The 12530-nt window shown below is 48.0% G+C and overlaps 1 protein-coding gene across 1 annotated transcript in view; it reads right to left on the bottom strand.

Annotated features, from left to right (window-relative positions):
- Window positions 1-10731: 10731 nt before the first annotated feature.
- The window catches only part of LOC113805418 (lysozyme-like), an 18061-nt gene continuing 16262 nt past the window's right edge, over window positions 10732-12530 (bottom strand). The window contains exons 2-3 of the mRNA XM_070127077.1: window positions 12199-12319; window positions 10732-11207 (exon numbers count right to left, since the gene is read on the bottom strand). Of these exons, the coding sequence (XP_069983178.1) occupies window positions 10987-11207; window positions 12199-12319 (342 nt within the window). The 3' untranslated portion in view covers window positions 10732-10986. The remainder of the gene's footprint in view (window positions 11208-12198; window positions 12320-12530) is intronic.

Raw genomic sequence — 12530 nt, 5'->3', positions numbered from 1 at the left:
TATTTTATTTCATTAAGTGTCGCAAGTACACAGAAAATTTAACCAATGAAAGAAAATGGGGAAGCCCACTGTTAAGCACCCTTGGGGATGGCTTTCGGTTTTAAGTGTTTAATTTCTTTTTAATATTTAAGCTTTTATTTCTTTTATGGTTTGGTCTTTATTGTTTCTTTTAGTTTTCAATTTTCACTTTTACTTCGTTTTACGGCCATATTTATCCCACCGTACCTTCGGAGGGTTCTTACCGCTCGGCCCGCTCGGACACAAAAACCCCATTGTAAATAGCAGAAGTGCGTGTCAACACGCCGGTGGGCCATGACCCTGAACCTCTAGGGTTTCCTGCTGTTCCAAGATCCCCCACAGTTTAGCCTGGGACCACATGGTGCCTAGGTAGACACGCCCTGGCCCTGTACCAACACCTGTCCCTAGGCCCCCTGGGGTTAATAGGAGGCTCAGGGTAGGTGGGCCTTGCCACGCCTCCTCCCCCCAGATAAAAAAAACAATCGGCAGTGTTTAATATATTTGGAAATACTGGGAGGAGGGGAAGTGCTCCTCCCACCCAGCACAAGTTTTGGCCTGCGTTTTGGCAGTCGCCCGGAGTGAAGCTTGCGGGGGAAAGTCTTAGGGAACCCCATGGATCCCACAGCCGTCCCCTTTTATATGGAGCAGCGTCGGAGAGGGTGGCAGAGGTGGCGTCCACCCGGAGTGACTGCCCAAGGATAAACCTCTGGCGGGAAGCCAGGATGGGGTTTTGGAACATCCGTTCTTTGCATCAGGATAATCGGTTGCCTCTGTTGTTGAGGAAACTGGGAGGTTGAGAATAGAGGTGGCTGCTCTCTCTGAGGTGAGCAGACCTGGCAGCGGCACTATGAGTGTAGGTAGCTACACCTACTACTGGTCGGGCCACAGCGACAGTCACAATCTCCAGGGAGCAGCCATGGCCATCTCCAGCAGATTCCAGCCCTTGGTAGTAGAGGTTACTCCAGTTGATGAGCGCATAATGATAATGAGACGGAAGCTAGCATTTGGCTTCATGTCTCCTATTGCTGTGTACGCTCTTGCTGATGTTTGTAAACTTGACATGAAAGAGATGTTCTATGCCAAACTAGCATCTGTGTCAGGCAGGTGTCCCCGGCGAGATATTCGTATTGTTCTGGGTGACTTTAATGCGGTATCTGGCTGTAAGCAAGTTGGCTATGAGATGTCTGTCGGTCCCCATGGTTCGGGAGCTGATGCTGACAGTGAATATAGCCTCCTTTTCCAAGACTTTGTTAGGTCCCAGAAATTGAGGATTTCTGGCCCCTGGTACCAGACCCACATCACTGGACGTGGTACAGCAATGTGGGTAATGCAGCCAAGGAGATTGACCACATACTTGTTAGCACTCATTGGAGGATTCTCCAAAATTGCAAGGTGTATAGGAGTGCCACATTCTGTGGTACTGACAATAGATTGGTTGTGGCTAACCTCTGGGTCCATTTCAAAACTCCCCAGTGGTCCAATGATCACCCTAGGGTGTTTCACTTGGACAGGCTGAGGGAGGGGGACTGTGTCAAAGGGTTTGCTGAGGCAGTCTCTGGTCGTTTCACAGCACTTGACAATCTGACAGACCCTGTACTTCTGTGGGACACCTTCAAGCATTAAAAGCTTGATGCAGCTTAAGAAACGATTGGTGAATGACCAAGACAGAATTTCATCTCACAGGAGACACTGGATGACACAGATGCTTGTTATGAGGCTCGTCTGACAGGGGATCAGTAATTGCACCATTCTCAGGTGCGCAGAACTCCATCATTGTTAAGAAGGGACAAGAAACAGTTTATTAGGAGTCTTGCAGAGGAGGTAGGCCATTTCTAAATGACCTTCGTCCTGCTTTCTTGAGAAAGCTGAACTCCAAGCCCTCTTCACAAGTGACAGATACTGTTACGGTGTGGGAACACTGCACTAAATATTTTGAACAGTTATACTAGGTTGACCCACCAACAGCTAGCTTGGATGCGGGTAGTGCCGAGATTCCGTTGCCGGACCCACCCATCAGTGAGAACCTCCCTTCCTAACTGAAGTTAGGGGGGCGATTTCCAAGCTGAAGAGTGGTAAAGCAGCAGGTGTTTGTGGCATCCCAGCTGAACTGTTGGTGATGAACCCATGGCACAAGGGTTGCATGCTGTCCTGGCTGCCATTTGGCGGTCCGATACCTTTCCAGAAGGGGAAGGGGGATCGATAGGACTGCAGCAACGACTGAGGCATCACACTGCTCAGTATACTAGGCAAGGTTCTTGCCCACATCCTTCTGAGATGTATCAGAGACCACCTAATGAGGCATCAGAGACTGGAGCAATCTGGATTCACTCCTGTTAAGTCAACAATAGACCGTATCCTTGCGCTTTGAGTCGTGAGTCCGGGCGTGAGCTGCTTGCAGCCTACATTGACCTCAAGAAGGCATTCGATATGGTGCATCGGGAATCACTCTGGGAGATCTTGAGACTGAGAGGAATTCCAACAAAGGTTATTGGACTAATAGCAAGTTTGTATACTGGTACTGAAAGTGCTGTAAAGTGTGATGGGGGCCTATCAAGCTTCTTTCCTTTCCTTAGTTCAGGACTGAATACTAGACAGAGCTACTCTTCAGAGTCATTGTGGAGCAACTCTGGGCAATATCAAGGTTACCAACTTTGACTTTGCTGATGATGTTGCTATTCTGAGTCTTTAGAATCCTTAGTGGTGGCCCTTGATGCATTTAGTAATGAAGTGAAGCTTTAGGTCTAGAGGTCTCCTGGACCAAGACCAAGATCCAGGACTTTGGGGACACTAGGAGAACCTGTTCAGTCAGTTCGTGTTTGCGGCGAGGACATTGAAGTCAGAGTGAGCTTTACATACCTAGGGAGTGTAGTTCTGGGCTGTCAGACCAGGAAGTCAGCAGACGGATAGGCCTGGCAGCAGGGGTCATGAACTCTCTCGACAAGAGTATTTGGAGATATCGGTACTTGTACTTGAGGGACCAAGCTACACGTCTTCAAGGACATGATAATGCCAGTTTTGCTATAAGGTAGTGAAGCCTGGACATTATCCTGCACCTTGGATCTTGATGCCTTTTGTAATAGGTCCTTGCAACGAATCATAGAGTACTGTTGGCAGGACCACATGTCAAACCAATGGTTGTACCGTGAGACTGGCACAGAACCTATTTCCCTGTCTGTTTTTTTTTTTCGATTTTTCGATTTTTCTTGCCGATTTTGATGAAACTCACACCCTTTTATTTGGGCCCCTTCCCATTGCCTGTGGTCGATTTTTTTTTTTTTTTTTTTTTTGAAATCGCCCGAACAATTTTTGAATTATTGTCAAAAGACGAAAAAATGCGAAATTCGCCATGTTGAAAATGGGCACCTGGGTCAAAGGATTCCAACTTCAGAAACAGCAAGACATTCAATTTTATTTGATTTTTGCACAGAACTACCTTATATCTACAACTTGTTCGAGAGCGTTTTTTCGATTTCGACTTCATTTTTTTTTTTTTTTTTTTTGAATTTTTGAAGTAGGGGACTTCAAGAAAAAAAAAAAGGTAAAAATTTTCTTACATTGACCACTTTTACAAGAAGTACAGGCAAAAATTGCCAAAACGCTCTCGAACAAGTTGCAGATGTTTTATTTTTCTACAAAATGAGCCATAAAATGTTAATTTTGGACATATGTTGTGCCCGGAATCCTTTGACCCACTCCTAAAGGTGGAGTTCTGAGATATCGGCATTTTACGTTTCTTCATCTTTCCAAGGCTATCTTAATATCAACAAAACAAGGCATAAGATTAGTCTTCCTACACCATAATCCTCTATCATCTACCTGCATTCCGAAGTCTTGCGGACATTGCCAGCACGTAACGGTTTCTCAAAATCTTACATATAGTGTGGAGTGGTGGCAGTGATCTGGTGGTCTATAGGCCTACATTAACCATTTTTTTAAATTTCTAAAAAATCCCGAAAAAATCATACAGCCATTCTGATTTCATGTTTGAATAGAACTATCTTTCTACTATTATATGCAGAGATGTTGACCTTACTTTTTTCTTGGTGAATATTTTCCGAAGGTGACTATTTTAACACCTTAATAGGAGATTTTGAAAACATATGTCACTTTTACAAGAACCACATGAAAATATTGCAAATCCTCATGGCAGTATGTAATAGAACTATTATTCAGCTACAAAATGAGCCATAATACTTTAAAATCGGACCGAAAATACGTGTGCTATGCGTAAAAATATGGCGGACCTAATAATCGCGATCTTATTCCTTTTTATTATTGTCAAATATTGCAAATCCTCATGGCAGTATGTAATAGAACTATTATTCAGCTACAAAATGAGCCATAATACTTTAAAATCGGACCGAAAATACGTGTGCTATGCGTAAAAATATGGCGGACCTAATAATCGCGATCTTATTCCTTTTTATTATGTTTACATTTTACATGACAAATCATGTACAGAATACTTGTATTTGATATAATTATCTATCATTTACCTATTATTGATGCTCTAATGGTGTATAGCCTGAGTTAGCGATCATGGAATGTGCAGGAATGTGGTATGATTGAAAGGAAAGTGGTAGCTTTTGAGGGGGACTGGTAACAATTAGTAATTGTTGGACTATGTGTTAAAGAAAACGGTGAGGGCTTGATGAGGGATGCGGCTTAGAAAATGGGAACGCCGAGAGACTGGCGATGAGCAAAACATTTCGAAAATGCAAACCTCCCCCACCCCCACCCATGGGGGGTAGTTTTGCCAAATGTTCCGGATCACTACTGGAATATTAATTAGGCTAAGACAAATCTCAGGTTTAAATTTCATTCAAATCTGTTCATAACTTTTCGAGTTAGGAAAAAAAAAAAATCCTGGATCCAAACCATGGTCCGCATCACCACCAAACTGCAATAAGTGTCCCGTGTAATTGTAGGGTCAATCTTCCTTGCCACAAACAGTGTTCTATCAACTCCCATGTGGTGCATCATGTGCAGGTCTTCCACACTCGAGACTCCTGTGCAGCAGACTGTGATGACCTTTTCAGCCTCTTCCTGAGAACCTATTCAAGTCTTCTTCACTCTTGTCAACACATCTGCTTTGTTCTTCTCAGATTGCACAAAACACACACACATCTTCACACCGAACTCTTCAATCAACTTTCTCAGAGTCCCCAAGTGGCACTTCACTACCATCTCTGAGGCTCCTTTCATTCGTACTCTTCTCCGCTGTCAGTACTGAATTTAGCCAACCAACCACTGTAGCCGAATCAGTTCTAATCTCGATGTCTTGCAATCTCCATTTCAGAGCTAAGTTGACGCCTTTTAATACAGCGTCTAATTCTGCTACATTAATATGGTTATAATCATCCTTTTTCTGTAACCATGCACGATGCTCAACAGTTTCATTGCCAATCTCCAATATCACTTCAGTGGCAATACTACTTGCATCACACCAAATGACTCTCTTCTCTGACTTGGGGGCATTCCACCTCCCTCTAACTGGATCTTCACTACTTACTCTCCTTACTATATCTTGCATCATATTCATAGTCTCTTCACCAACCTGGTCTTCCCATCTCATACCCTTGGCTCTCCTCTTCACTTAACTACAGGCTACCTGTAAACAAACCAAGAAACCACAATTGCATACCGTTACCGCGAACAAGAAAACAATACTCACTCTCTCACCAAATAACGTTTTGTAATATCCTCATGAAACCCTGTGACCGATCAACGGGAGCTCCCAAACCAGGTCACCACCTGTGCAACGCCCGACCGTTCTGCCGCCCATCGCCACTCGCCGGTCTCTCGGCGTTCCTATTTTCTAAGCCGCATCCCTCATCAAGCCCTCACCGTTTTCTTTAACACATAGTCCAACAATTACAAATTGTTACCAGTCCCCCTCAAAAGCTACCACTTTCCTTTCAATCATACCACATTCCTGCACATTCCATGATCGCTAACTCAGGCTATACAGCCACTTGGCTCGCTTCCCTCAGGATCCTGCCCACCAGATTGTCTCTGTTCGTGACAGCCCTGGATGGAGGAAGCCTGTGGGACAACCCAGGAAGTCTTGGCTTGGGCAGATCGATCAAACCTGTCGTGAGGAGCTTGAGATGGGCCAAGTCCCTGCCTGGCGGCTTGTCATGAGGGACCCTTGCGGTACAAGCAAATGTCGATGCGGCTATGTGCCCCCGTCGGCATTAGCTCCACGATGATGTTGATGATGATGAAGCAGGAAGCTGGATGCCTGGGCTATTTTATATAGACCTTTCTCAAAGTCCTTTTTGTGTATATTTTCAAATGGACTTCTCAGTCCTATAGATATAATCGTACCTATACCTATAATCGTAACAGAATTTACCCTTCGGGTGCAAATCTTATATGTCAGAATGAATTTATGAATACAAGACCCATTGCCAGGGGTGGTGTTTACGAAAGGTCTATGAATGTCTCAGATTCACAATATGTCACATCTCAAAGTTAAGTTAATCTATTCAGCAACATGGTAAGGTAAATATTTTATTTTACTTACATGTATTATGACGATAATATTGCACATTCAGTATATTTTACTGTAATGTAGCAATCATGTGATTACTGTTGTTGCATAAGTAGTGAAGATGTGCGGAGACATGTGCATTTGTTTAAAAGAAAAGAAAAAAAGTGCCATTAAAAGTGTTTGCAATGTCATAATAAAAATTGACAGTCAATTAAAATATGCCTCCTCATCATTCTTACAAAAGAAAAATGCTTAATGATTATCCACACGTTAAAAGAAGAAATAAAGGCAGTCCCTATGCAAGTAAGCAAAAAAAAAAAAAAAAGAAAAAAAAAGAAAAAAAACAAAAAAAAACTTCATATATTAGTAAAAGGGTAAGAAACGGCTTAACGTTTGACAAGTCAAAAGGGTCCTCCAGGTTTTATTTTGCATTTCAGACGCAGAATTATCTCATACCTATGTAAATTTATAAAGTTGTTAACCAGAAATTTTTTATACTGTACACCATTAGTATTGTCTTAATCACCAGCCAAACAGTAATGACGTCGCTGGCCTGCACGCGCTGAGGATGCCCCACGATACGGGATGACGTGGCCGCCCCAGAAGCGCCGAGGATGCGCCACGATACGGGATGACGTGGCCGCCTCAGAAGCGCCCAGGATGCCCCACGATACGGGATGACGTCGCCGCCCCAGAAGCGCCGAGGATGCCCCACAATACGGGATGACGTGGCCGGCCCAGAAGCGCCGAGGATGCCCCACGATACGGGATGACGTGGCCGCCCCAGAATCGCCGAGGATGCCCCACGATACGGGATGACGTGGCTGCCCCAGATGCGTCGAGGATGCTCCATGATACGGGATGACGTCGCCGGCCTGCACACGCTGAGGATGCCCCATGATATGGGATGACGTGGCCGCCTCAGAAGCGCCGAGGATGCCCCACGATACGGGATGACGTGGCCGCCCCAGAAGCGCCACGATACGGGATGACGTGGCCGCCCCAGAAGCGCCACGATACGGGATGACGTGGCCGGCCCAGAAGCGCCGAGGATGCCCCACGATACGGGATGACGTGGCCGCCCCAGAATCGCCGAGGATGCCCCACGATACGGGATGACGTGGCTGCCCCAGATGCGTCGAGGATGCTCCATGATACGGGATGACGTCGCCGGCCTGCACACGCTGAGGATGCCCCATGATATGGGATGACGTGGCCGCCTCAGAAGCGCCGAGGATGCCCCACGATACGGGATGACGTGGCCGCCCCAGAAGCGCCACGATACGGGATGACGTGGCCGCCCCAGAAGCCCCACGATACGGGATGACGTGGCCGCCCCAGAATCGCCGAGGATGCCCCACGATACGGGATGACGTCGCGGTTCCAGAATCGCCAAGGATGCCTCACGATACGGGATGACGTCGCCGCCCTGCACGCGCCGACGATGCCCCATGATACGGGATGACGTCGCCGCCCCAGAAGCACCGAGGATGCCCCACGATACGGGATGACGTCACCGCCCCAGAAGCGCCGAGGATGCGCCACGATACGGGATGACGTGGCCGCCCCAGAAGCGCCGAGGATGCCCCACGATACGGGATGACGTGGCCGCCCCAGAAGCGCCGAGGATGCCCCAAGATACGGGATGAATTGGCCGCCCCAGAAGCGCCGAGGATGCCCCACGATACGGGATGACGTGGCCGCCCCAGAAGCGCCGAGGATGCCCCACGATACGGGATGACGTGGCCGCCCCAGATGCGTCGAGGATGCGCCACGATACGGGATGACGTCGCCGCCCTGCACGCGCCGAGGATGCCCCACGATACGGGATGACGTCGCCGCCCCAGAAGCGCCGAGGATGCCCCACGATACGGGATGACGTGGCCGCCCCAGAAGCGCCGAGGATGCCCCACAATACGGGATGACGTCGCCGCCCTGCACGCGCCGAGGATACCCCACGATACGGGATGACGTGGCCGCCCCAGAAGCGCCGAGGATGCCCCACAATACGGGATGACGTGGCCGCCCCAGAAGCGCCGAGGATGCCCCACGATACAGGATGACGTCGCTGCTCCAGAATCGCCGAGGATGCCTCATGATACGGGATGACGTCGCCGCCCTGCACGCGCCGAGGATGCCCCATGATACGGGATGACGTCGCCGCCCCAGAAGCACCGAGGATGCGCCACGATACGGGATGACGTCGCCGCCCCAGAATCGCCGAGGATGCCCCATGATACGGGATGACGTCGCTGCCCCAGAAGCGCCGAGGATGCGCCACGATACGGGATGACGTGGCCGGCCCAGAAGCGCCGAGGATGCCCCACGATACGGGATGACGTGGCCGCCCCAGAATCGCCGAGGATGCCCCACGATACGGGATGACGTGGCCGCCCCAGAAGCGCCGAGGATGCCCCACGATACGGGATGAGGTGGCCGCCCCAGAAGCGCCGAGGATGCCCCACCATACGGAATGACGTGGCCGCCCCAGATGCGTCGAGGATGCGCCACGATACGGGATGACGTCGCCGCCCCAGAAGTGCCGAGGATGCCCCACGATACGGGATGACGTGGCCGCCCCAGAAGCGCCGAGGATGCCCCACGATACGGGATGACGTGGCCGCCCCAGAAGCGCCGAGGATGCCCCACGATACGGGATGACGTCGCTGCCCCAGAAGCGCCGAGGATACCCCATGATACGGGATGACGTGGCCGCCCCAGAAGCGCCGAGGATGCCCCACGGTACGGGATGACGTCGCAGCCCGAGAAGCGCCGAGGATGCCCCACGATACGGGATGACGTGACCGCCCCAGAATCGCCGAGGATGCGCCACGATACGGGATGACGTGGCCGCCCCAGAATCGCCGAGGATGCCCCACGATACGGGATGACGTGGCCGCCCCAGAAGCGCCGAGGATGCCCCACGATACGGGATGACGTGGCCGCCCCAGAATCGCCGAGGATGCTCCACGATACGGGATGACGTGGCCGCCCCAGAAGCGCCGAGGATGCCCCACAATGCGGGATGACGTCGCCGCCCTGCACGCGCTGAGGATGCCCCACGATACGGGATGACGTCGCCGCCCCAGAAGCGCCGAGGATGCCCCACAATACGGGATGACGTGGCCGCCCCAGAAGCGCCGAGGATGCCCCACGATACGGGATGACGTGGCCGGCCCAGAAGCGCCGAGGATGCCCCACGATACGGGATGACGTCGCCGTCCCAGAATCGCCGAGGATGCTCCACGATACGGGATGACGTCGCCGCCCCAGAAGCGCCGAGGATGCCCCACGATACGGGATGACGTCGCCGTCCGAGAAGCGCCGAGGATGCCCCACAATACGGGATGACGTCGCCGCCCTGCACGCGCCGAGGATGCCCCACGATACGGGATGACGTCGCCGCCTCAGAAGCGCTGAGGATGCCCCACGATACAGGATAACGTCGCCGGCCTGCACGCACTGAGGATGCTTCGTGCCGGGACGAACTTAATACTTAATACTATAATAAATGTATCATGTGGCACCCTATTTAAGTCAGTCTCCTATACTTATGTGATTCTCCCTCATTGCCATCAGTCAATCAGAATCGCTGTTAAGAGACCTTGACAACTCAGGCCTAAGCCTTTAGCCCTCTCTCCCTGTCTCCCTCTCTCACTCCTTTACGCTGCTATTTTGTTGATAGAACGAACTCGTCATGTGTTAGTGGTTGCTCAACGATGAGATAAGTAGGATTTTTTAGGGTAGATAACAACATAGCCAACAATTTCTACATCAATGGTGCCTTATTAAGTTGTATGTGTCACAACCTTTTTATCTTTTTAATAAAGTGGAGGTAAAACTTTTTTTAAGACGACCTTCATCACTCTAATCTAACTCAATTCCCTTTATTTCTGTCCACACTACCAGTAAATTTGTTTATCTGAGGGAATGTAGATTACAAGTGAAGAAAATCCTGATCTCATGAAGGGGTACAAACTTGAGGATTTGATAATTGGCGTCGATGGAAGTAACGCTACAAAATGACGTGCTATAAACCTTAGAGCTCAAACAGGAGAGCATGGTATTTAAAAGAAACAAATTTACAAGTAAAAAGAGGAAGAAAATGATAAATCACTGTTATAACTGTTTAACAATGACACGTCACCCTTATCCTTACAGAGACGTAAATGAATGGATTGCATCCCTTGAAATAATACATGGAAGAATAAATCAAGTTTGGAATGTTCTGGATTTTTATGTGAAGATAAATCTTCCACATGGTGTACAATAGGCTTACAAACTGTCGACCGCGCGCGTGTGTGTGTGTGTGTGTGTGTGTGTGTGTGAGAGAGAGAGAGAGAGAGAGAGAGAGAGAGAGAGAGAGAGAGAGAGAGAGAGAGAGAGAGAGAGAGAGAGAGAGAGAGAGACAGAGAGAGAATGGCCTTGTACGTGTAGGAGCATGTATTTGAAAGTTCTTGTTTCATTCATCTTCATTCATCATCAGGAGGAAGTGTGAAGAGGCCATAGTCGAGGCAGTCCTTCACCTGATGCCAGTAGTCCGTGGCGTAGTCCTGATCGATGCCCCATGGCCCACCGACATGAGTGCGTGCGTAGGTCTCACACGTAGCGTAAGGGTTCGACACGTACCTCTTTAGGTAAGCTCGAACAGTTGCTTCGTTACAGTCCCAAGACGCCACGCATGTGTAATAGTCTAACAAGAGGGAATTACAGATTAATCAATGATACAATGTGTTTTTAGTATGCACTATAGCCAGTTACGCACATATAAAGATATGCTAGGTATGCAGATTTAAATATATTCCCGAACTCGTTAATATCCTCTTCTCCCCACGTCATATTTATATCATGAATCTTCTTTCCCTTCGAACATCATGGTGTCGACCTTTATCAATGTTGTGGTTCTATTCAATAATCACGTTATATTCTTCCATATCAATTTTCTATGACAGATTCTTACCGTTCACCTATTAATTTCTGTTGCGCTCTCGTTTTCAATCCGCTTTTTCTACATGATGCACTCTAATTATACTATAGTCTCATGATAATATAAGTTATCCCGTTACATTTGAAAGGCGCCTAGAACGGTAGTGAAATTACATTTAATAAGCCACCAATCGATTTACAATCGATTTACAAATATATATGTAATTTATATCACCCCTTATTAAATGTAGTGCAGGGTCGCCAGGGGGAACAGACGTCATTATTGGCTATATTTAATGTAACTGATATCTACGTTTTTCTTTTCTTTTCGGCTAATTTGAGTATATTATTTACTAATCTGTTCGTGATACCTTCAATTAATAGACAAATTAATTTGCTTCAGTAAAAGAGAAACGCTGCTTCCTGATTACATAAGTTTCTCCAGCCGGACTGCCCTTGCTAATTCTCACGAAGCCCTATCTCTCCATTCAGATGTCGGCAAAATTAATTGCGACAAATCAAATATCAGAGAAATCAAATTCTCAATATGGGGACTCGGAAAATTAAATGACTAGAAATCGCAGACCATACTGAAATGCTGAAAAGCAACAGGAGGTCATCCTGGCCATACTCCCAAAGTCACGAGGAACATGGTGTTCCAATATATAGAGACAAACCAACAGACACGCAAATTGTGATTTTTTTTTTTTTTTTTTTATTGCTCTTCATCATATTCATTCCTTTCTTTTCGTACGCACCTCCTCCTGGCTTGTAGGCATCGGTCCAGTAAGGTTTGGTGATGGACCACGGGCCGCACACCTCGCCCCAGCCGTTGTTCTGACACACATTCTCCGGCATCACACAGCCAGAACTTGATACCTGATTAAAACAGAACGCTTACATAATGGGTAAAATCATATTCAGCAATAAAGAGTAGTACTATAACAATGTTTGCCTCGCCTACCGCAGGTCCTATTTTCAAACCTGCATTTATCTAAAATTGTCCGTTCCACCTATATGAATGAAGAATTGATTTTTATCAGATACGAGTGCACATATCTACATTACTGTTATCATTTCCCATTAGTGT

This window comes from Penaeus vannamei, chromosome 11 (genome assembly GCF_042767895.1).
Source record: "Penaeus vannamei isolate JL-2024 chromosome 11, ASM4276789v1, whole genome shotgun sequence".
In the NCBI taxonomy this organism is placed as follows: Eukaryota; Metazoa; Arthropoda; class Malacostraca; order Decapoda; family Penaeidae; genus Penaeus; species Penaeus vannamei.
Note: the sequence above shows the minus strand (reverse complement) of the source record. Positions and strands in the feature narration are given on the sequence as shown.